This window comes from Daucus carota, chromosome 2 (genome assembly GCF_001625215.2).
Source record: "Daucus carota subsp. sativus chromosome 2, DH1 v3.0, whole genome shotgun sequence".
Taxonomy (NCBI): domain Eukaryota; kingdom Viridiplantae; phylum Streptophyta; class Magnoliopsida; order Apiales; family Apiaceae; genus Daucus; species Daucus carota.
This window is the reverse complement of record NC_030382.2, coordinates 33871114-33896548: the sequence shown is the minus strand read 5'-3', so window position 1 is coordinate 33896548 and position 25435 is coordinate 33871114. Positions and strand designations below refer to the sequence as shown.

General features: G+C 33.3%; 3 protein-coding genes across 3 annotated transcripts; all 3 read right to left on the bottom strand.

Annotated features, from left to right (window-relative positions):
• Positions 1 to 4352: 4352 nt before the first annotated feature.
• Positions 4353 to 4814, bottom strand: LOC108207411 (uncharacterized). The gene has a single exon (XM_017377860.1). It carries the CDS (start codon positions 4812 to 4814, stop codon positions 4353 to 4355), a length of 462 nt encoding a protein of 153 aa, XP_017233349.1.
• Positions 4815 to 7206: 2392 nt separating this feature from the next.
• LOC108207977 (BRASSINOSTEROID INSENSITIVE 1-associated receptor kinase 1) lies at positions 7207 to 13199 on the bottom strand. The gene is made up of 11 exons (XM_064087208.1): positions 12751 to 13199; positions 11813 to 11945; positions 11635 to 11706; positions 10862 to 11005; positions 10534 to 10605; positions 10306 to 10377; positions 10112 to 10219; positions 9246 to 9367; positions 8818 to 9159; positions 8091 to 8485; positions 7207 to 7608 (listed from the first exon to the last, which is right to left on the bottom strand). The coding sequence occupies exons 1-11, from the start codon at positions 12839 to 12841 to the stop codon at positions 7294 to 7296; spliced, it is 1866 nt and encodes a 621-aa protein (XP_063943278.1). The 5' UTR covers positions 12842 to 13199; the 3' UTR covers positions 7207 to 7293.
• A 1140-nt stretch (positions 13200 to 14339) lies between these two features.
• LOC108210238 (GTP-binding protein SAR1A) lies at positions 14340 to 16920 on the bottom strand. Its single transcript, XM_017381537.2, has 3 exons — positions 16633 to 16920; positions 16402 to 16533; positions 14340 to 14927 (listed from the first exon to the last, which is right to left on the bottom strand). Exons 1-3 carry the CDS (start codon positions 16759 to 16761, stop codon positions 14607 to 14609), a joined length of 582 nt encoding a protein of 193 aa, XP_017237026.1. The 5' UTR covers positions 16762 to 16920; the 3' UTR covers positions 14340 to 14606.
• Positions 16921 to 25435: the final 8515 nt, after the last annotated feature.

Here is a 25435-nt window from a genome sequence, read left to right as displayed (position 1 = left end):
AAAATTTATGTTTCAAAATTTGAGATGAAAAATAAATAAAAAATTTATAAGATGGATAAATTATTAATGTAAAACACACATATATAATAAAATATAGTAAATATTATTAAGGAAAAAAATATTATTTGTAATAATTGATATATGTAATATGAGTAGATCCTAAATAGAAAATATTATATTATTAAATAATTAATTTTGATATAATATATTTTTTATAATTTAAATTTTGTAATTTGATCATGATATATCTAAATATGTAAAATTATAATATTTTAATAAAAAGTAATAAAAAGTAAACAACTGTGTAACCCAAAGTAACCACGTTTCAACTATGTAACTAGGTTACACCGTTTCACAGGAAATTGAGATTCCATGGAAGTCTAGGTTACATTGTTTAATTTTAATATCATATAACCAAACACCGTAACTAAGACAAGTTCCATGGAACTCTGGGTTACTACGTTGGGTTACAGGCTACCAAACGAGGCCTTAAGCCCAGCTTCTAGATTTATAAAATAATAACACTTATTTGTTTCGTTTGTGTAAAAAGTTAAAAAGTACTTATAAAAATCTAGGAATGCTAGCTTTTTTGTTTCACGACTTCTACTTATTTTCCAAACACTTTAATCACTTATAAGTCTTAACTTGATTCTCACTTCTATTTCAATCTTTATTTTAAGCAAAAAAACACTTATTTTAAACTCAGCCAAATGACCCCACTGTTTTCTTATTACGTCTAAAAAGCTGCGTATTTTGTACTTTTTACAAGTATAAAAGTCTTTCATTTAATCTTATTACTTGTTTACATTCAACACATTATATAACTATGACAATTAATCGGTGTTAATAATGTTTTTGGAGCAAGTTGAGCTTATGATGTCGGTTTGGAGCGAGTCCATGTTCATCGGCAAAGATGAGAGTTTAATAGCAAGTCATACCTAATAACAAACCCAAGTCAACTAGGAAGAAGGAACCGTTCAACGAACTAGCTAGGTAAACTAATTTATTTTTCATTTGAATGATGTAAGAAAGAGAGATACGAACATCAAGGTATGTGTGTGTATATGAACTGAAGAGCCTTTGATGCTTGTTAAACGACATGTTTTTCAAATATTTTGATCACTTCGGCTCTTGTTAACAATCTAGAAGTCCTAATATGACGGTGAACTTGTTTCGTTTGAGATGGTGCAGGTAAAAAATTCGTATTTTTTGTGTAAAAAGTCGAGAAACACTTATAAAATATTAGGATTCCTAACTTTTGTTTCATGACTTCTACTGTTTCCAAATACTTTGACCACTTATAAGTTTTAACTAACTTTGAACTTCTACTTTATTTTTTTTACTTTAAGAAAGAAGGGTTTATTTTAATCTTACGCAAACGAGCCCATTATATACACAGAATATACAGTTGGTAGTTGAAAAGTATGGTTTCGTATGCCGGAAAGGCCCAACGCAATCACTCATCTTTCAGCATAGTGGACTTCATTTTTACACGAAATAGAGACCCTCATCTCATGGGCTGGGTTGGTTGACGTTTCCGGTTTCACTGAAGCAAAGCAAATCAAAGCATATTTTCAACGCAACTGACAACTCACAAGAGTTGAACACGATATTATTTATCGTACGATGAATTAAATTGGATTGACTATGTAAACAAATTATATTAATTTATGGGTCTTAAATTTGATGAGTTGACTCTGTACACGTATAATTCAAAATATATTAACCTGTTTATTTTCGTAATATCTTTTTACTGGTAGAACTTTGATATTTAAACTTTTCTTTACAAGATATTTTTTTTAAATAAATTATATACCTATGTTGTCAGTACTTTTGAAATAGGTCTGCATATGTTATTTTTAAAAATAAATTATATTCGGATCTTGTTACTCCATTCTTCTCACTCAATTTTATATATTTGGACCGGAAAGTTCGCTAAGTATATTAAAGTTTTTTGGTAAAAAATAGTTTCATAAATATTTTTATTTTTCCTCTTCTAAATAACATATAATTTTCATTAAGGATTTATAAAAAAAAAAATCGTAGAATTATGTCAAGAGTATGTCAAACTTGATGATAAGTTAGAACATTAGTATTTTTTAACTCGTATAATTATTTTGTAGTTGATCAATGAATGATATTCATTTTGCAATATCCATTGATCAGCCAGGTCATGAACGGATGATGTGACATGGTAAGAAAACTATTACTCCTCCGTCCCCCTCAATTGTTTACATTGGAGGGGGACACGGAGACCAAGACAATGTATGAAAAATGAGTAAAGTTAAATGAAAAGTGGGTAAAGTGGTGGGACCAATCAATATTTAATACTCCCTCCATCCCAAATTAGATGGCCCCGTTGACTTTGGGCACACATTTTAAGGTTCATTGACCGCATAGATACGTGATTTATTTTTAAAATTTTATTTTTGCAAACAAAAATTAAAATATGAAATTTTCATTTATAAAAGTAAAAATAAAAAAATAAATTTCGGAAATAGATGGTCAATGCACTTAAAGTTATGTGCCCAAAGTCAACGGAGACATCTAATTTGTGATGGAGGTAGTAATAGATTTGAGATAGTGGAGGAAAGTAGTGGGTGTAATAGTAGTTTTTATTGTTAAATATGAGATAGTGGGGGAAGATAGTGGGTGTAATGATGAGAAAAACTTACTATTTATAGTAACGTAAAGAAATGAGGGGGACATACCAAAATAGTAATTATAAAGAAATGAGAGGGAGAGGGAGTAACTTTTAATTTTAGTGGTTGATAGGATTTAGTTTAGATAGTAATTGTTTTATCGACGGATGTGTATATTGGAAGACAAATTGTAGTTATTCATAATCATGAAATTTGTAAAAGTGAAGTGTAGATGAATGACTAGTTAAAGTATCAACAAATGAGAAATAAATGCTCTATCTCTGACACCATAAATTTTTAGATGGATTGATTTTCAACATGATATCAGAACTCTAGTTTGGCGGAGAATCGAACAAGTAAGAGAAAACGACAGCAGTCTGGGTTAAACGAAAAATTATAATAACAAATTTGGAAACTAAGATATTAAAAAATTTAATCATATATTGAAAATCTCGAAATCAATTCTACAAAAACAAAAAAGAAATATGCAAGTATTCTTTCTATCATATAGGACATATATTTTCCTAAAATATGGAAGTAAAAAATGGAGTAGGAGGCTGATGTGTGAACTAGTATAAAAAAATAGCTAGTCCGCTTCAATATATGTTAACATCATAAGTTTCATTCTAATGTATCAAAATATGTTAACATTATAAGTTTCATTCCAAAGTATCAAAACACTAACAACTGAAGAGCAACCTTGAAAAGTTTAGCAAACAATATTTTGTAAAGTTAGCCCTTCAATTTTCTTGTAAGCAGCCAAATAAATTTTACATGGAAGGTTTTTCAGTATACAAAATTCTCAACTCGACAAAAACAATCCTCGAAATTTTGAAAACCTCTTATTCATTGTTTCTTTTATGCACTTTAAATAATTCTTGTTTTGAACACAATTTTAGTTGTAAAAGTGATAATTATTAGATTGTACTCGACCCGTCTACACTCTAATCTTATTCTTTGAATGGTTAAATAACAAACTATACTATATAGAAGTCTTAACATGTGTGAGAAGCAATACATAAAAATTATATAGAAATGTGTGACACTGGGATAGTAATATTTGTGTTAATTCAAAATAGATACAATTTTAAGTTTTGAATTTGATATTCGAAGATATAAAAAAAACCTCATTTTACATTTTACTCTGATTTTCACATAATTTAAGCTGTATAAAAATATATTTAAGTATTATATTAAGATCATCTTTTATTGAACATAAACAAATTTATAAATTTTGCCAATAAAAAGATGTATCCAAAAAAGTAAGTGAAATACAAAAATGAATGCAAGATGTAATAGAGAGAATATAAATTTTATATACTCCTTCCGTCCCTTTTTACTTAGTTACAATTCTTTTTTTGTTGGTCGAATTGACTAACTTATGAGCAAAGGTTATAAGTCGCTCTTTCATTATTTTAAAAAAATGAAAATTACATCTTAAAGTAGATTAAAAGTTATTTCCGATGACACATATTTTTTTATTTTTTCAAGTGATAAAATATTAATAAATTTCAGTCAAATTTTGATCAATTTGATCGGCACAAATTCAAATATGATAATTAAAATTGGACGGACGGAGCACAAGCATGTAATTACATGATCAAATAATTGGGGAAAAACCAAAAAATTTAATACACTATAGATGAACCTAACTCGTGCTTTGACAAGCCCTAAACTACAACAATCTACTAAAGTCCAACACTAATAATTTTAGTCAGACGCCTCATAAATAGGTTCCAAAGACGGCCTCCACTTATTCTCCAACCGGCAATCCTCCAATCCGGCACAACTCTCCTCCCCTTCTCCCTCTTCCTCCACGACCACCGTCGGCAAAACCTTCGCCGTCGCCCTTTTCGAACGTCGGTTTCGAAGAGCCGAATCCAAAGCTGCTATCTCGGATGCAGAAGCCTTGGAATGAAGCCTAGTAGTCGGAACCAAGACGTAGAGCTTGCCGGGCTCGAGTTCCTCGTCCGCTTTCATCGCAGGAAAACGAAGAGTGCGTCGAAGATCCTCTGCTGGGGAAATGAAGTGGCCGGGTTGTTCTAGCATAAGCTCTGCTACTGTGATGGGTATATTTATGTGTTTTAGATTTCCATGAAAATCTATGAGCTTGGCTGTTTTGAGGGAAGGATTTATGCTTAAATTACAAAAACAAGATGACAAATTTCCCATAATATTCCAGACCTGATTGTGGAACCACGAATAGTGTGTTGTGTATAGATTGGAGCTGAGCAAGCTATAGAGAGTGAAGTATGTAGACTGTGTTTATATTTTGGGGGCCTGTGAGTGCTTATATGTAGGAGCTAGTAGTGTTATATAAAGGAATGGAGCAGGAGGGAGAAAAGTAGAGCAGAGAAGAGAATAGTGAGTGAGAAGCGTGTTAGACCCGTTTGTAAGAGAATTAGGACATGCATGCACAGATGAGACGAGAACGCGCCTGCTAGGCTGCTACTCCACTGTGTGACGTTTCTCGTGGTCCAAACGCTTCTCACTCTTCTAGGGGAGAGCACGGTGCGGATCGGTGCGGTTTTAGGGTAAAACCGCAACCGGAACCGCAAGTGTTCGGTTTTTAAAATTGAAAACCGCAACCTCAACCGAACCGTCGGATCGGTTTCGGTTTCAAAAAACCTCAGTTCGGTTTCAAACGGTTCGATTTCGGTTTTAGAACCGCAATAAATAAAAATAAGAAACATACTTTCAAATTAAATTAGTAGATAACTTATGTTGGTTCGATATATACTTCAAATTTAATAACGAACCACATTATTATATTATCGGATTTAAACAAGATCATATTACAAATGAAACTTATATATTATGTGGGGATCATGATGGAAGTAGATTAGCGACTCAATTGTAGTGATACTAAAAGAAAGTGCTCGGTGGAAGAACTAGTTCAGATAAAACAATTTTAACGAAACAACCTCAGCACATTTCAACCCCACTTCCTAGTAACCTCCCCCGTCTCATTTTACTTTGTTCATCACATTTATATGTTATATATAAATATTTATATAAATTATGTGTAATATACATATATATATATATAAATAATATTTATTTTAATAATCGGTTCGGTTCGGGTTTTTGCGGTTCGGTTTTGGCCTAAAACCGGAACCGCAACCGTTATAATCGGTTCGGTTTTTAAATTTTCGGTTTCGGATCGGTTCGGTTTTAGGCGGTTCGGTTTTTATCGGTTTTCACCGGTTTCGGTTACGGTTTCGGTTTCAATTCGGTTTTTTGCTCACCCCTACACTCTTCTACTGACTTTTCTTATTTTGTCCCCTAATATCTATGCCCAGTTAAAGTGACGAAACGCCACTTAAAGTAAATTTAACTCAAATTTATCAATAATTAATTTTGAAGTTGTTAGGATTCTGTCTGTGTCTCTTCTATTTTGAGCCGTGTTCTAAAAATCCCCGATTTAATCGATTAATCTCCGATTAATCCCTTGTAAGGTCGGCCACCGATTCAATTTCTGAAATCCGATTAATCCTTATATATATTTATTAATCGAAGTATATATGCTAAATTATTAAAATTAAAATACTATATTACTTTAAATATGAATAATTATAGAGTTTATGAATATAGTAAATATATTAGTTACTAAATAACTAATATAATAATAAATAAATATTAAATAATATTTTAATATTTAAATAAATCTGATTTTCACTCCGATTAATCCTTCCGATTAATCCCCGATTTCCGATTAATCCCTGAATCGGTAGCTCAACCGATTAGGTCCGATTCCTGATTTCTGTAACACTGATTTTGAGAGTCAATTCTCGTAATAGAATTTTATCAGTCACTTTTCTATCTTTTAGATATTCATATCCCCCGGTTAAGCCATCTTCAATACTCATCTTGTTATATTCTTGGGATGTTATGTTATATTTTGAAATTTTTGTGTATATTCGTATGGGTGTCGGTAGTTTCTTTAAAAATGATTTATATGATATTTTAGGTATTTATAAGACTCACGTCAATTTTGAGACGATAGATACCGCAAAAGTTATCTTTCCCAACAAAAAATTTGTTCACAGTTTAGGGTTATTTGTTGCTCTAATATCATTTGATGTAAGTGATAGTTGTAAACGTTGGGTTACATATGATGATTATGTGAAGGTCAATTGCAATGTTATTAGTCTCAAACCTTATATAAGTTGGATTGTCAAAATGTCCTTGTAATATTTTTTTATATTAAAGAATTTGATTTGCTTCAAAAAAAAAAAATATATTAAAGAATTTGATTCTATGTTTTAAGCATTCTAAAAACAAAATAACTATTTGTTTAGTTCGTTATTTTCTCACAATCAAATTATAGTTGACGGTTAAATGATTTGTCCCAATTAGATTCAGATATTTGTTGATTTTGTTAAGCGTTTTGTGTTAACAAAACCCTTTGTTTGGCATAAAAACTTAATTTGATCATTACACTAAAGTCAAAAGCTCGTTATAAACTTCAATATGATATCAAAACTAGCTATTTGGCTCACTGAATCATGATAAAATATGATTTTTATTTTTCAAAAGTTTAGGAAGTACATGTAACTATAAACTCAACCAACAATGCTCTATAACTGATACTTTAAAATGTCGGTACAGCTTGAGCTAGCTTACAAAGGCTAAAAGATAAACAAAACTCTTATCTGGGTCCAGATAATTCATCCGGATAAATTTTGCAAGTGGAATCAGGAATGATCCAATTAGTATCCGCATTGTGTGTGTTGATGAACTCTTGACTGAAAATCTCCTCCCGCCATTCTTCCCACCTCTCAGCCAACCCATTACCTTCAAGCATTCTAACAACTTCTGTCATTTTGGGACGTTCAGTTGGCGAATTTTGTGTGCAAAGTAAAGCTACCTGAATTAACTCTTCCACCTGCTCATTAACATAGTTACCCTGCAGATCTGCGTCAACCAACAATTCGAGCTTTTTGTCTTTCAGAAGTACTTTCACCTGGGGTTTGAGAAAAATTTATAAGATAGTGAATTATGTCATACTCTCCCTTCCAGTTTCAAATTAGTTGTTCAGCGGTTAAATTGATTGAAATTTATATATATTATATAATCACAAAAATTATAAAAAATATACCAATGAAAAGTTTATAAAACTTTTTAGAATTTTGAAATTTTAAGTATAATTTATATATTCGGTTAATTTGACCGGTCAAAATTCAAAAGTGGACAACCAAAATGAAACGGGAATTATTATTTTTTATTCCCTGTTTGGAGCATTTTAAAGCTATGAATTCTGCAAGAATTTCAGGGCATTGTAACATGAAGAACATAAAAAGAAGGAATCCAATATTAATATTGAGTGTTAACACTGTAATTTACCTAACTGTCTATGGGATACTACATAGGTGCAGCCTGCAACACAATGTTGTACGAAAACATATGATAGATAAGCATGGCAGAATAAGATATGTAAATGCTTACCCATTCAAGCAACATGACATCATTGTCGTTGGCAAGCCGAGCAAGATCAACAGCCCTTTGACCTGTAATGAGCTCAAGCAGCATAACTCCGTAGCCATAACAATCAGTCTTCTCTGAAGACTTTCCTGTAGATAGGTACTCAGGAGCAATGTGTCCGATAGTGCCTCGTACAGCAGTAGTGATATGAGTATTCTTGTAGTCCATGAGTTTAGACAGCCCAAAGTCCCCAACAACTGCTTCAAACTCTTCATCCAATAAAATATTTGCAGCTTTGACATCACGGTGAATGATTTTAGGGTCACAATGATCATGCAGATAAGCAAGTCCTCTCGCAGATCCAAGTGCAATTTTCTGCCTTACTGGCCAATCTAGTGGAGGCTGTGACTCACTTCTCTCTGTAGTAATGCACCAATAAGCTATGAGAATGGCACTTTCGACAGAACTTGGAAACATGTTTTTAGCATTGAATCAGCCTCGGTTGTTTTGTTACATTTTTTTTCTTGCAAGTGGTCGCTTTTCCATAACGAACACAGAAATGTATTCTGTATATAGTCCGAATGTAAGATTCAGATAAAAGAAAATGTAAGATTCAGTCTTGATATTACATGAAAACTCGGTACATATAAGAACTAGATGAAATTTCCAATAAACCAACATCTTTCAATATGATAACACACGCTGTAAGGGATTCAAAAAGCTGAAAGTTGCAAAGTGGACGGAGTGGTACCTCTTAAACACGATGCAACACTTCCATTAGACATATATGGATAAACAAGCAAACGCTCGGATGGTGTCATACAAAAGCCTCTTGGGAGCAGTACATTTCGGTGAACAGCCATGCTAATCATCTCAACTTCTGTTTGAAATTGCAATTCCCCTCCTTGCGTCCGCTCATCTTTAAGTCTTTTCACAGCCACTGGAGTCCCATCAGCCAAGCGTCCTTTATAAACTTTGCAAAAACCACCTTTACCCACAAAATTTTTTCTACTAAATATATCTGTTGCAACTTGCAGTTCATGCAAAGAGAACCGCTTGAGTTGTTCAAGATGAACATTTGGATCTTCTTCAGCTGCAGCGGCTAAAAGTGTGAGTAATTTTATGCTCCAATTCAATGCACTACTTCAGTGATCAAAAGCTACTAAACAATATACAGACCTGGTACATCAAAGAAATGATCTTGCAACTTCTTTCTTCTCCACCATAGAAGTGCAATCACAGGACCAGCCAACAGCAAAGCAGCACCCACAGCAACTCCACTAGCAATAGCTCCAGTTGCTCTTTTGACATCTGAAATGACTTTGTCAATCAATTTAAAACACAAAATGGCATGTGAAAACAGTAGTAAAATTGACTCACCAAACTCCTTTACAAGCCTAATCATTGGTACCAAAAATGTAAAGAGACTTGAATTCTACACCCCTCAAAGTACTAGAGTTGCCTGCTAAAGCTATTCAAATTCCTAATAGTTAGCCTTGAGTTTCTACAACTGGCATTCGACAAAGCACAAATGTTGAATAATGGATTGTTATTATTATTTTTTTTGAATAAATTGTTATTATTTTTATTAATAATTAACACACATATGCTTCTGATAATGTGTTCCAGCGTGATTAAATAATTATAAACCCGGGCTGCAGGGGAGAGGAAAACCCCAAGGGATGGGATATGTAGCAAAACATTGAGGACTTCATTATTTAATCAGGTCTTCACGACTGATTTAAAATTTCAGAAAAGACTCTTTATGAGAAACATGGGTAAGGCCGCTGTATAGGCCTTCATATTAAGTTACAACATGTATTGTCCTATAATATGTTTCTAATAGCATCTAGTTAAATTAAAACATGTATTGTTTTAATTCGTTTCTGGTAGTATCAGCTACATAAGGCAGACCAAAAAATAGTTGCAGAGTCAGACAAGTAGTCAATAACATAGGCATTACAATAAAAGAAAGAAGACAACAAAACGCAATGCTCCTAATACCACTCAAGGTAAGTTATGTACAACTACACAAGCCATTATACGAACCTTGAGAAGCTGGAGGTGATGGTCCTGATGGAGGAAGCGGAGGTGATGAAGGAAGTGGAGGTGGAGGAGAACCTACAGGAGCATCCAGTTGATTACCAGCAAAACTGGAAGATGTTAAGGGAAAATTAACACCATACTATAAATATATCAGAGTGTATTAAAAATGGAAAGAATCTAAACAGAGATTTGCCTGATTGATGTGAATATAGCAAATGATCCATTGCTCGGAGCTGCTCCTGTTAAACTATTGTTTGAAAAATCACTGTATTTTATGATCAGATGGTAATGTATAATTATTTATGTTTATGATATAATGTAATTGACGTAGACAGTGTACACAATATGAAATAGATATAATACAAATAAAGAGATAGAGGTGGTTAAACTTTATGAGAACTAATAGATTGTTAGTTCTCACATGACTTGAAGTGACAAGATTGTAGTCAAAGAATAAGGAATAGTTCCTGACAAATTGTTGTTGTTCAGCCTCCTGTCATTGCAAAGAGAAGAATAGATCAGCCACTACAAAGCCTCATAAAACTGCAATGGTTATCTGTCCATCTAAATTTTCAGAGCAACTCCAACTCAGTGCTCATTATAATGAAGTGTCAGTCGAAAAACAAATTCTGGAGTTTATCTTCTATAGGTTCGACAATGAAGTATTCAGTGCATACTTCTTACTCAAGTAGTAGCTGAATAAAGTAAATCATTAAAAACAGAGATTTTAATAGATGTGTATTGCATACAAAAAACGTAATTTCTGAAGCCTCTTCAAGGAGTCTGGAATTGGACCATTTAAATTGTTTAGGTAAAGATCCAAGCTGACTAAATTTGTTAAGTTCCCAAGCTCGGCAGGAATTCTTCCGCTTATGTTGTTACTATAGACTTCCCTGTTAATAAAAACAAGCAATTGGAAAACACATCAGCATCTGCAATTTATAGGTCAATGGACGTGAGCCAATAAAGGCTGTTGGTCCTTTCGCCTCAATTTATTGATAAAATGTGCAAGATAACATGTAGAAGTTAGTTGTTCCATTTTAACACACATAACAAAAAATGTGTGACAAAAGAATGCAATACAATTTCTAATGCATATTACCTATACTTTTCCCAGTTAACACATTTTATTTTTTTTGTTTTATCCAATAAAATACAAAACCTCTGGTGCTAAAAAGAACCAACTCTTATAGTTGTTTGTCATTGGGCATTTCTAACTTCTGCATATTTATCTATATATCTTCTCCGAAGTTTACCCTCAGAGGTCACTCAATTACATTGCATAAGGAAAGAATTATCATTTCAAGTTATCAAGTCTTTCAAAATCTTAGAGTACCAGGAGAACAAAATGTATATCATAATCATCTTTTTAACTGTTAAAATAATTGCTTTGATATTAATATAGGGAGTCAGCCGGCAGCCGCTAACCAGTGCTCGTCGTACAGTATGATTCTCCCCTCCTCCCTAATTTCCCCATATTTATTGGAACATATGGAAGCAATAAAAGAAGAATCAGACTTACAAGTATTGCAAGTTTGGAAGCTGATCAAGCTGGGAAACCAGTTGACCAGATAAGTTTACGTTTCCAAGATCTCTGCATCAAAGATAATCAAATTTCTAGTTATATACTGCAGCAATGCAGCAGAAAAAAATAAAATTAAAACATAGTAGGTTAATTAGAGAGTGATTAGGTGGATTACACTCTTGTAACACTTTTCTCGTTGTTGCAAGTAACATGAAACCAATCACAAGGATTCGCAAGGGTTGCATTCCAATTTCCCAGAACATTGTTTGGATCGTGTAAGTTGTTCTTCAGTGCAGTCAAAGCATCGCCTGATATATAGAGAGGAGCCAAACACATTCAAAAACACCAGTCATACAAATAAATGATTTATGAGCAGCAATTATCAAGTAAGAGTGAAAATGTACAGCAAACCATTTACTCATTACAGTTTAAATACTGAAGCTAAATTTTCAAGTAAACGTACTTCAATTGACCTCACCAGACGGGATTTACAGATTATTAGTTAGTTACAATGAATTCTAAACAAACTGCAAATCACTCGCGTCTCCTAGTTTTGAATTGTACATTGTGCTGAATTCATTAGGCTACAATATAACAAGGAAATAAAGCACCAAACAAAATAAATGTTTTACAAAGTTCCTTTCAGTTGAACTTATTTTTTAACTCACAAGCTATGTTATTCCAACACTTCATTTTGCGACCTCTATGACCATGTAGTCATGTACTACATATTCATAATTCAGTTTGCCAAATAAAATTATACATGTCATACAAGCCATAACTTAGCAAACGTTCAAGGGTATATAATCAGTCCTTCTGAATTCGTAACATTTGTTTTGCATGACAACAACTATGAATCAAAACTTATAAAAAAAGTATCTACTTAATATGCTCCTTAATCCTTATAGAATCTACGTTTCAAGAGCGGAAATTGTAGAAAATACACAAAATTTGAATATAAAAGTATATGTGCATGCATATGAGAAATTCAAACTAGCATACAGATAACCTAACTAGTTAAGCTAATAAGCTTAGTTGCCTAACAGACCTTGAACAAGTTATCATTCCAAAATTGCGATAAAAAATTGCACTGCTAAGATGTAGATGACTCACCTTCAGCATTAGCAGAAACAGCTGAGAAGTGATTAAGCACCAGAATTGAGCAGAAAGCAGCAGCATTAAGCAAGGATACCAACCAGTCCATAACTATTCATAAACCACCGAGATTCATCATCATCTGCTCACAAAACAACAACAAAAAACACCCAACTATCAGAATGAATAACTAAAAACCAAAACAGAGGAATGCCGGTCTCAGAATTATTTTTTTGAAATGTTCTTTCCGTGAATAAAACAAAATATATTTTTATGCCTTTTGCTAGCGTGAACTTTGGGTCGATGCAGGCAACCCCAAATGTATGTAAATTCCTCTAACCAGTTATGAATTTGTGTTGGGTTTTGAAGGTTTAATGTTTGCGGGTCGTATTTTGTAAAGGTTAGTCAATGTAGTCGTTATCATCGTCTTCTTTAAACTTGCTAATATTTAACAACTGATTTATATGGATATAAATGGCCCCATGTACCGGTTATTAGGATTCTATTTCATCACTACTCCATCAAACTTTCAGTTGGCCTAGCGGGTGAAAAAAGTTTTTAATTAAATAATTAAGCATCTAGAAACTTACAATCACGAGATTAAGTTTAAAAACAATTTCAGTGCCGTTAAGTAATCTTTGACTTTAACGGATTACACTAGATCGTGCAGCGTTTTTTTTCTTTAACCATAATTGTAGCATTCTGTTCTAACTTCCAAGTGACTCCAGGCTTTAGGAAACTCTTATTATTCAACATAAGGAGAGTTCTGTAATTTTAGCTTGTGGTACCACAAGTTAAGCAAAAGTTTCTTATGTGATGAATTTGGGTAATTGGTGTCTTCCCCCGTCCAACTCCTATTTTTCAATTTTTCTGAGACTTCAACTTCAGGCTAATTCTATTTATTCTCTGAATGATTTATCTGAAGCAAGTATCTCGACAATTCGGACTTCTATCTGATATAATTGTGTTGATCTAGCCTGGTACAGTATGGTCATCTCCTCCATCAAGTCCCCATCCTTCTATTTCATGATATAGAAGAAAAGAATATGAGAAATCAAAGTTGTGGTTTATTCATTCATCTTGCAAAAGATACTGATTAGATGACTTGAGTTAACCAACTGCTGCAAGTTGCAATTAGTTACAGCAACTTTGAGTTGAGTTAACCAACTCCTCAACTTCAGCATTGTTGGATTCAAGTTCAACACATAAAAACAATCTGCTTGAAGTGGAACAATGTATCTACATATTTAAACAATTGTTGAGTACTGTGATAGGATGCTTTAGGCTACAAAATTACTGTTAAAGTTCTGTTATTAATTGAACAGATGCAACTAAATTCAATTTCTATCATTATATAACGTAATTGACATTCCAACTTCCCCCATGTTGGGGTACAAGTGATCAAAAATAGCACAACTTCAGGAACTTCTTCAAGCATCAAACTCATGCATTTCCTTTCTGAATTGACAATAAAACCCAGAATATGAGCAAAACATTTCAGAGTTCTCTACAACAAATCCATCTTGTATGAATATATAATACCTGCAAAATCAGGTCCTAAACTGCAATTATTTCTGATACAAACAGTACCCCTTAAACTTACCATATAAAGAACATCTGCCAAACAGATAAAGATAATAAATAGGCTGTCAAAGAAGCTGAATTACATGTGAAACTGCTTTAAGGCTATAGTTAAGATTTTACACTACAATAAAATGAAAGGTCTTCCACGCAGACCAAAAGAACATCCAAGAGAAGAACTTACAAACCAAATCAAACCGGGGAATCAATATGAATTTCAATCCTTCTTTGGAACACTTCATCTCTTCTTCCAGAGGAGAATAACATCATAAAACTCCTCGTCAGCAGATTTTCTACTTGATGTATTGAGAGACCCATTTGAATCCATCACCATAACCCATTTTGCGCACAATGCTGCACATGAATACCTCTAAAGGACGCACACTTGAATCTGCAAGATTCACCTTACCCTTTCCGGTGGTGACACCAGTCAGGCCAAGATGAAAGCGCAGCTCATCCTCTGAGGCAGCATACGGGATATCAATTTTGTTTCCCAGAATGAGAAATGGGACAGTGGCCAATGACTCGTCTGAAAGGAGAGCATCCAACTCTTTCTTAGATTCTGCAAACCTCTCCTTGTCATAGGCATCCACAAGATAAACTACAGCATCAACCTGATATATTGCCAAACAAAATTGCATCATGTTTTGAAAATAAACGACTTATAAAGAAAATTATTATCAAAGAAGTTTATACAAAAGTATATGCCATCGTAAAAGTCAACCATATGCATCGTTTTTGATAATTATAACAAAGAACATAAAATGAAATTGGAAGTAGATTGCAATTTATTTACAGTATTTGAGTGAACTCAACCAAACACCAACCACAAAGGTAATATTATTCAAATTCCAACATATAATTCTTGCCCATTTTTCCCATTATAGACAATCATCATAAACGATAGCAAGAACATTAATCCAATGCAAATGAGACACTGAATTCTATATAATTCAAGATCTTTGCTCCCACTAGTATGATGTCCTCGTGATGACCATTTTTCATATAAATATGATTACTACTTGCAGTAAATATAATTGTAATCTGTTAAGATCTTAGTCATGAATCAAGATGAGACTCTTCCAATGAACAGGATGCATTTTTTACAGGAAAAAATCCCACCTTTCTGATTAAATAGGCTTCATGCAACTCTACAAAATAGATATAAGCTAGGATACAAGAAAGAAGGTAATACAACAGCATTAAATTAAGATCGGGCCTGAGAGAGTCCAAAATATATAGCTGTCAGGTAAAACAATATTTAAGAATAGAATCAAGCACAAACCACTAAAAAGGGGAATGTGAAAGTGAAATATTATATGTGTACATGTGTAAACACTATACTATGATCCCAAACAAAAAGAATTTTGGCACAACTAGCTGGAAACACAATATTTGTGTGGGGTTAAAGGAGAGGATAATATTGTAGAAGAAATTTCATCTTGACTTTACTAGCACCGACTGCTTAACATCCCAAAAGTATGATAATCTAGCACAACTGAGCCATATTCATTGTTTTCTCCAAAAGTTCAGGAGGAAACCAACAAGAGGAGGCATTTTTACAAAGGTTCTGAATGCGCAATGACCTTGGGAGGGGCAGAGTACATTATATTAGGTTATCAGAAAATTTTGTAGAATAATAGTTTAAGTCTCGGAGCGTTTCATGTCGAGAGGCCAAAACAGGCACATTTTCAAAGTAATATCTCAAGAGCCCAAAATAGGCACATCTTCAAAGTAATTGGTTTTCCTGTTAATAGTCAGTCCCGCATAACTCAATTATTTATTGCTCTTTTCCAACAAAAAGGTGCTTACACCATAAGTACAACAAAACTTCCATATTCTCACATATTAAAGGACTTACTGGCATACAAATTCTTAAAAACAATTGATGACGAAAAAAGAAACAACATTTAAGCTGTGCAAAAACAATTCTTTTTCCACAACCCTTGTACATCCAAAAATAACCCATATACTATCCATATATAAGTGCAATCAAAATTAAGCAGATCTACAAATGACCCAAATAAATGAATCCAATAAAAAAGAAAATAATCACATGCTATTATACATATAGATATAAGAGAGGACCTTGGCATAGTAATCTTTCCAAACTCTCCGAGCAATCTGATGACCACCCAAATCAAAAGCCTTAAACTTGATTTTACCAATACTCAGCTCTTCTGATGTTGGATGTTGTGTTGGCTGATGCTGAACTAACCTCTGTAAAACAATCAACAATCAATACACACAAAATTAACACAACCCATTTATCCAAACACACACACAAACACAAAGAAATGATTTCACGAAAAGTGGTACCTCATCTTTGAGCATATGAAGAAGGGTTGTTTTCCCAGCATTATCAAGGCCTAAAAACAAGATCTTGGCCTCTTTTTGCCATAGCCCAAGAGATGCTAACACCCCATAAAACCAATCAAACAAAAACATCTTGGTGTTGTTGCTGTTCTCTCGATTGTCGATATTCCCGAGGAGATAGGTACAGATCTGGAGAGTGAGAGACAGGGAGAGCTCTCCTCCACACTGTAGTAGTTGTTTCTTTTAATGCTTGTGGTTTGTATTTTTAGCCCTCGTGTTCATTTTAATATTTTCTTATTATTCTCTTTTCTTGGATTTTGTCATATATTTAAAGTCAAATTTGGGGGGTAATTTTTGTTTTTTATATCAATTTTATGAAATATTAATACTTCTCCATATTTTATTATTATTCCGAAATATGTTTTGAACAAATGCATTATTGGCATGCTTTTTCATAGATAAAAATCATTATTCGTGAGCGATCAACAATTTTTTACATATTCACAATTGAACTATCAAAATAAAATAACGATATATTTACTTATTTATTTATGTAACTTATTTATAACGGTGTTGTCAGATCTTATATCCGACTCGTGAATGTATGTACATGGGTGTCCTTGGTATTTAAATATTTGGATATTGAGGCTATAAAATCCTTAATATTTTAATATTGAGTTAAATGCAGAATGTGTACTTGAAGTATGCACTATATGCACTTTGTGTACCTAAACTTCCAATTGAGCATATTGTGTACCCCAAGTATTGAAGTCTGAGCAATGCGTGTACTACCGTTAATTCTAGCAAACGTCTGTTAACTCTGTGTACCTGTATCTTTCTTTCTTTTACTTCTCCAAACTCTTCGCCTGCATCATTCAATTCAGACGGAAGAAACGAAATAATAAAATAATAAAAGATGAAGAACATGAGTTTTTTATTTTAAAAAAAAAAAGTTTAATTATTTGGTGCTGTAATTTCACGATTATTGTTATAGGGCTAATTTATATATTTCAATTAATTAATTAAAAAATTATTATAAATTTTTTTTAACATGCTCATCCAATTTCTTATATATTCAAATTTAAACTTTTATAGAACATATTATTTATTATATTTAACTAACTTATAACACGCGTCAAAATTTATAATATTTATTTATTCATCATATATTTTAATATATAATTTTATTATGTATATAAAATTATGTTTGAATAATATTATTTATTATTTAAAATAGATATTTAAGTAGTTAACAAATGTTTTTGTACTAGTATATTCTTAGTGTGTTAAATAAATTATTTATTTAACATGATGAACGAATTTTAATAATTAAATCTGTCAAATTACTAATTAGAATTTGATTTGAAGAGATTTTTTTAACGAAAAAGTTTTTTTTTATTTTTTTTGTGAATCGTTTTAATATATTTTAATTATAACAAAAGATTTACTAAGATATGTTATTAATTAAGGAGACTCGTACACCCAAATAATGATTGCCCAAAATTTTAATATTTTAGTTTTAATTAGTGTACTCCCTCTGTCCCAATGAATTATATACATTGGGATTGGACACGGAGAGCAAGAAAAAGTGTAAGAAATGAGTAAAGTTAGATGGAAAGTGGGTAAAGTGGTGGGACCCACATATTTTCTAATAATAGATTTGAGGTAGTGGAGAAAAGTAGTGGATGTAATAGTGTTTTTATTATTATAGAATGGAGATAGTGGGAGAATGTAATGGGTGGAGTGGTGTTTTATATTATAAAAAGTTGCTATTTTGGGAATGTATAGAAATAATGGGACATCCCAAAAGGAAAACTGTATAGAATTGATTGGGACGGAGGGAGTAATATATATGAGAAAGAGATCGACTAAAATAATTGGTTATAATAATATAATATATTGATTATGTAAAATTTGTAACCATTTTTAATGGGTTGTTTAAATGGTTAGCTAAAATAGTAAAATAATTATTAAATAAAATTTGCAAGACATTTGTTTCGATGGTATTTACTATATTTTAGAAATAATATGACATTATTCTTTTTATTTTCAAATTATTGTGATTTTAAATTTATACACATAATTTGAGGTGCAAAAAATGTAGTTCTATACATTATTTTCAAATTTTATTTTTCTAAATAAAAAATAATGTGTAGAATTATCTTTTTACATCTCAAATTATATGTAAAAAGTCAAATCGACTATTATTTTAAAATTTTTTAAAAGATTATAAATGGAATATATCATTTACTATTATAATAGATGATGTAGAATATTTTTTACGATTCGACAAATATAAAATTATAATTTATATATATATATCAATTTTTTGTATATATAAAAGTTATTATTCAAGATTCTCATAAATTGCTATTTACAAATTTTATGTATGTTACATTTCTACTTTAATAATATGAGATAATGAAGAATTATAACTTTTTTTTAGTTGATTGAAGATTATTTAAATTAAGAATTTTATACAAATTAAAAAGTAAAAATAAATATAAGAATTATTTTTGAGTGATGATTATTTTAAAATATGTGAAATAATTAAAATAAAATAATTTATATTATTTGTTATTATTAAAAAATATTAAAGTAAATGAGATTTTAATATAAAATCTTAAAATTTATAGAAGTTGTTTAATTAATTTAATTCGAGGCAAAAAAAAATTCTAACTACCTCACGTGTGTTCACTGCGGATGTGTGTGAGCAGAGTTGTTTGAAGTGCATTAACTAAAGACATGAAAAGAGAAATCAAACAAAACAGGAGTTAACGGACGTTACAAAAATTAACAGTAGTACACACATTACATATATTTATATAGTTGAGGTACACAATGTGTTCAATTGATAGTTTAGGTACACAAAGTGCATAAGAGGCATAGTTTAGGTACACAAAATGCATTTAACTCTTTAATATTTGGGTATTGAGGTATAAATTTTATAAGGATGTTCATCAAACAGCACAAATTACAGGTCCCGTTAAATTATTTGTGGTGTGATACATTTTGCGACTTTACTTTCGGCGATTCAAATCGCATTGTATTACATATAAAAATATATTAATTATATATGTATGTATACATATAATGAAAGCCATACTTGCTCTGCGTTATATGTCGAAGGTCAGACCTACGCTGGATTATATGTAGAAGGCGCAAGACTTGCTCTGGGTAATCTATTGAAGATGACTTGCTTCGGAAAATATGTCAAAGGCCCAAGATTATATTCGAATAATATGTTAAAGGCTTAAGATCCATTTTGAGTGAAATGTCGATGACCTAAGATTCCCTCTATGTGATATGTTGAAGACCCTGAGTTAAGAAGACGTTTTTTGCAGGTATAATGAAGACTATTAAGATTTGAGCCTTGTTCTAGAAAACCGAATCCATAATATATTTGCTGGTACAAATGAGAATGAAGACCTTCATGGACGATGTTCATCTAATATGCGCCCTCAACACAGTGAGAGCTTTGACATACACCGGACTCTGAATCATTTACCTTATATATTCTGGTGAGTTGTCCTCATCGGGAGTAGGGATGGGCCTTAACATTTAGGGTAAGTTATGACTTCACCAGTTGGTTAAGTTAAGAGACATACGCAGCGGTTAGTGTTGATTCCGATCGATAGGGTCCATGCTGTATTCGTGAAGTCCCTAAATTATAATAGGGGCCCCCGGCCTTTATAATTAGGCCTTGTCGTTTGCATTCCTTAGCGACATATGCTATTAATTCATGGACAAGAAACCTAATCCATCGCCCTGACAAAAAAAAATAAAAATAAAACCTAATCCACATAGATACCTGTTTTCCAAGAACTATATATGATTTGATCCCCTATAAATATAATGGTACATAGGCAATCAGGGAGAGACGAGTCGAGAGTTCAAGAAGGCAACTCAAAATCCTAATATTAGTGGCCCTTACTTTCATCACCACCACTCTCCGGTACAAGTTTCAAGAAGCGGTACCGTTACAGATCCTAGTTCCGGCCACGAACCTCGAATTTTGTTGATACCAAATTCCTCCACCACGCATACTAGTAAAAAACACTTAAATGATATACTCTGCTCGTGTAGTTTATAACAAAATCATCAAAAACACTTTAATTACATAAAACTAATTGTTTATTCATTTTCAACACACGCGCGCACACACACACACACAAATTTTAAATTTGAAGATCCTTTATTTTCATGACCCCGTGTTGTGCTAACACCGTCCCCGTTGACAAGCAGCTCAGAAAATGTCAAGAGTTAATGAAAAATCTCATAAATTTTGCCCGCAAGGGTTGGTTCAGCTGGTTAAAAGAGGGGGCTTGACAGGTTTGACTCCCTAAGGTAGGAGAATTTGTGATTATGCCTTATGCGCCAGAGCCTGTCGCTTATATGCGGTCACTGCTTACCCAATGCGCACCCAAAGGGTAGCGGCTGCGGGTTTCTACATTAAAAAAAAATCCCATAAATTTTGTTTGGGCTTCAAATATATTAAAATACATTAACCAATTGCACAAAATTTATCATTTTATAAAGTTCACAAAATCCATCACCGTTTGGATATCATCATATTTCAATGAATTTTAAATGATATCAATTCAATATGGTTAGATTATAAAACACTATTTAAAATCTAATTAAACAACACCAAATTTTATTACAAAACTTAAAATCTCACTTAAATAGCCAAAGGGCCCAAAGTTGATACATTTTCTAAAACCCCGATTCAATGTTAGGATTTTATGAATGAATGAAAAAACAAAACCCATCCCATTTAAATACACCCGTGACCCGTCGGCCGTCGATCTCATACTATTACATAATTTTTATTTTTTTTTGCTAAATAAAATTTATATAAAAGAGAAAAGAGAATACATCCTACAAGGGGCATACCCCAGGAAGATACAGAAGAGAACAGTCGCTCAGCAATCAATCAAGAAAGAAACTTACGACAGGCTAAGCAAACATGTAAGATATAGAGCTTTAAAACTAAGCAGACTAAGTATAAATTCAGTACAAAAGGCAAATCAGCATACTATCCTCATGCAACCATTTCTGAAATTTTGCTGAAGTAAATAACTTCTCTCTAACAGTGCGTTTCATAAGAGTAATGGTATGAATAGAAGCATGCCCTGACCCCTGATTATGTAGACGATAGTTTCTTTCTTTCCAAACCAAGTTAACAGCCACAGAAAGGAAGAGGCTGCCAAGAAGTTTCTCCCTTTTGTTAATATTGATGTGAAATAAATTCCCACTCTCCCATTACTCTCCCATTGACTCCAATCATTAGAGAAAACAATCGGACATGCACGCCTAACAAGCTGAAAGTAAGGGCATTCCGTGAACAGGTGCTTCACTGTCTCAATAGCGTTACAGAGAAGGCAATTAGAGGGAGTTTGCATCTGAAACTTCAGCATCCGATCCCGGGTAAGCAATCTATTTTTTAAAGCTGTCCAAAGGGTAAAGGAGCATTTCGGAATAGAGAAACTATTCCAGATGACATCATGTAAAAGCATCGGACCATTTTTGTGACGAATGGTGTGCCAAATCGTCGAAACGGAAACATTATGCTGCTGCAATCCATCCCAGGTAATGTGATCATGAGAGCAGATAGGAACAGATGTGATCCTTGAGTGAATATCTCTAACATCTATATGATTCGAAGGAGGAAAATGCCAAGTACCCTCATGCTGAAAATCCTGAATTTGAGACATAGGGTGCGATGCAAAAAGATCAACAATGTGCGGCTCATATTGCAGTAACAGAGGACGATTGCGAATCCAAGGATCCAACCAGAACCTGAAAGAAGAGCGTTGGCTGATGTGATACCGAATAAAATCAAGGGCCTGATCACGGCAGTTAAGTATGCGCTTAACACCCCAAGAGCAACTATAAGGAACTTTAGCAGTCCAAATCCCCTTGTTTTTCATAAGCACCTTGTTAAACCACTGGACCCAAATGGAGTTCGCACCTGGTTGTATAAGACGCCACAACTGGAAGACCACAGCAGATTGGTTCCATTCAAATATATTGCGGATGCCCAGCCCCCCTTCATTCTTTGGGTGACAACATTCATGCCATTTAACTTTGTAATGGCAACGCCCATTGTTCTTGTAATACCCACCCCAAAGATACTTGAAGAGTATAGAGTTTATACGCTTCAGAATCACATCATGTAAAAATAGGTACATGCTCCAGTAAGTTATAATACCATGCAGTATCACCTGTATAAGAATCAAACGCCCAGCAAAAGATAGAAATTTAGCAGTCCATACCTCAATTTTTGCACACAGCTTAGCAATAAGAGGCTGGCAGTGAATAGCACGCGGAGAAGATGTGAGAAGTGGCAACCCCAAATAGGTAATGGGAAAGGAGCCCAGCTGGAAACCAGAAATAGAGAGAATCTGCTGAGATGTCAAAGAATCCACCCCGGAGAGAAAACACAGACTTTTATTTTCATTCGGTACAAGCCCTGAAATTGAAGAAAACATGCGTAGACCGTTCATAAGAGCTTCAACAGATCCAACATCTCATTTACAAAACATAAAAATGTCATCAGCAAAAATCAGGTGGCTGAGAGAAATATCTTTCGTTCGCCAGTGATATTTAAACTCAGTAGAGCCAGTAGCTTGCCTAACACAAGCAGTGAACACTTCCATGGCAAGCACGAATAGGTAAGGGGAAATAGGGTCTCCTTGGCGGAGACCAGAAGCACCTTTAAAGTATCCTTCGAGACTGCCGTTTTTATTTTAATAGAGAACATTACCGAAGTAATACACTTTCTTATACAATTGATGAAATTAACAGGAAAGTTCATACGCCGAAGAGCCTCAAATAGAAATTCCCAGTTCAGAGTATCAAAAGCTTTGTGAATATCTACTTTCATAGCACACCGAGGAGACCCACGAGTCCTGTGATAGTCTTTACACAAAGCTTGGACTAGTAACAGGAAAGTTCATAAATTGTTTGTCGCAGCAATGGCTCTCTCTCTGCAACGCTACGCTTACGCTGATCAAACCAACCTCACTTTGAAACGAAGGTAACATCTTTAATGAATTCTCTATTTGTTCATCAATTTTTTACTGTAAGTGGGCAAAAATTCTCTAATGAACTGATAATTTGGCGGGTAATTATATTTTTTAGGATTAAGAAAGAAAAAGAGAGATCGAAGTTAATTGCATTGGAGAAGATCGATTATTTGCCAGAAGATATGTTTATTGAGATTCTGTCTAGGCTATCGGTTAAAGATTTGTTACAGTTGAAGAGTGTGTGCAAATCATGGTATGAGATTATTTCGAGCCCGAATTTTGTATCCAAACATCTGAATAACTACTATAACAACAATGATGATTGGCGCGGTTGTCTCCTTGTTAAATATAAAATCGCAGCTCGAAATCTGTGGTGTGAGTTAATGTTAGATGAAACTCTTCGAGTTATAGATTATGAAGTATTACATAATAGGCCGACGTATTGCTCTTATATATGCGGTCCTTGTGATGGATTGTATTATGTGTACGAGAACTATGGCATTGGCCGTGCTTTGTGGAATCCGGCTATTAATGAGTTCAAAACCTTGCCTAAGATAATTTGTAAGCCCGATCTTCTGGCTGAGTTCACTTATTCTAGGTATGAAGTTTATGGTTTCGGGTTTTGATCATGTTACTAGGGATTATAAAGTTGTTGTTATGAAAGGTTATAGGAACTCTAATGATGATAGTGATCTCAAGCATCCTGTGTCCGTCCTAGTATACTCGTTAAATACTGATTCGTGGAGGTATTGCAGAGATCTGGATAAAGCTTATAATTTGGAAAATAATAAGTGTTATACATATGTGAATGGAAGTTATTACTGGCTGGGATCATTCGAATATATCTCTGAAGTAATAATTTCTTTTGACATGGCTAATGATTCATTCAAAGAGATTGATGTTCCAGACTATGCACAGCCAAGTTCTAACTGTCTTGCAGTATATGATGATTCTCTTGCTTTTCTGTCTCTCCATATTGTTGAGGAGAATTTTCATATTTGGACATGGAGTAAGGGGTGTTGGACCAAAAAGTTTACTGTGGGGCCATTTCCTAATTTTTTGACTAAATCTTGGCGTCCTATTGGTCACTGGAAGAATTATCTGCTCTTGCTAAGTAAGGGTTATGGACTAGTCTTATTTGTCCTTTAACACAAGAAAGAAAGGATCTTGCGTTTCAGACTCATTTATTATGTCGAGGAGTGTTTGTGTACATGGAAAGTCTGGTTTCGATCAAAGATAAGAACGAGACCAGGTAGGACGAAATCGCATTATTGTTTTTAAAGACATTTGCTAATTGGAATGGAATACATGTGCTTAGTAAAAGCTTTTTCTCTTTCACTGTGCTACTCATTCGAGTTCTATATGTTACCTCATATATTTGGGTACTCAAGTCGACACCATGTGGGTCTATGGGTATAGCGAACAATTGCTTAAACCTTCAAATTCGATTACTGATATAGTAATTCTTTTCTTAGAACTGCTGAATCCTTCACACATGAACTTGGTTAATTTTGAGCTTGTTTCTAAACTTGTAGTTGGAAGAAATATATGTTTAATCTTTCCTTGTTAGGATTTTCTGGCCGTGTGTTAATCGTTAAGCATGTTCTGTTCTTGTGATTTCTCTTGTTTCCTGGGGGTTACTTATATCTATATCAACATTAGTATATTGTTAAGCTACTTTCTAGATTACATTTTTTATAATATCAAAATTAGTAAATTGTTAAGCTATTTCGGCCTCATAGGAGATGCATGTTTGCTAGTTTGCTCCTTTCTTT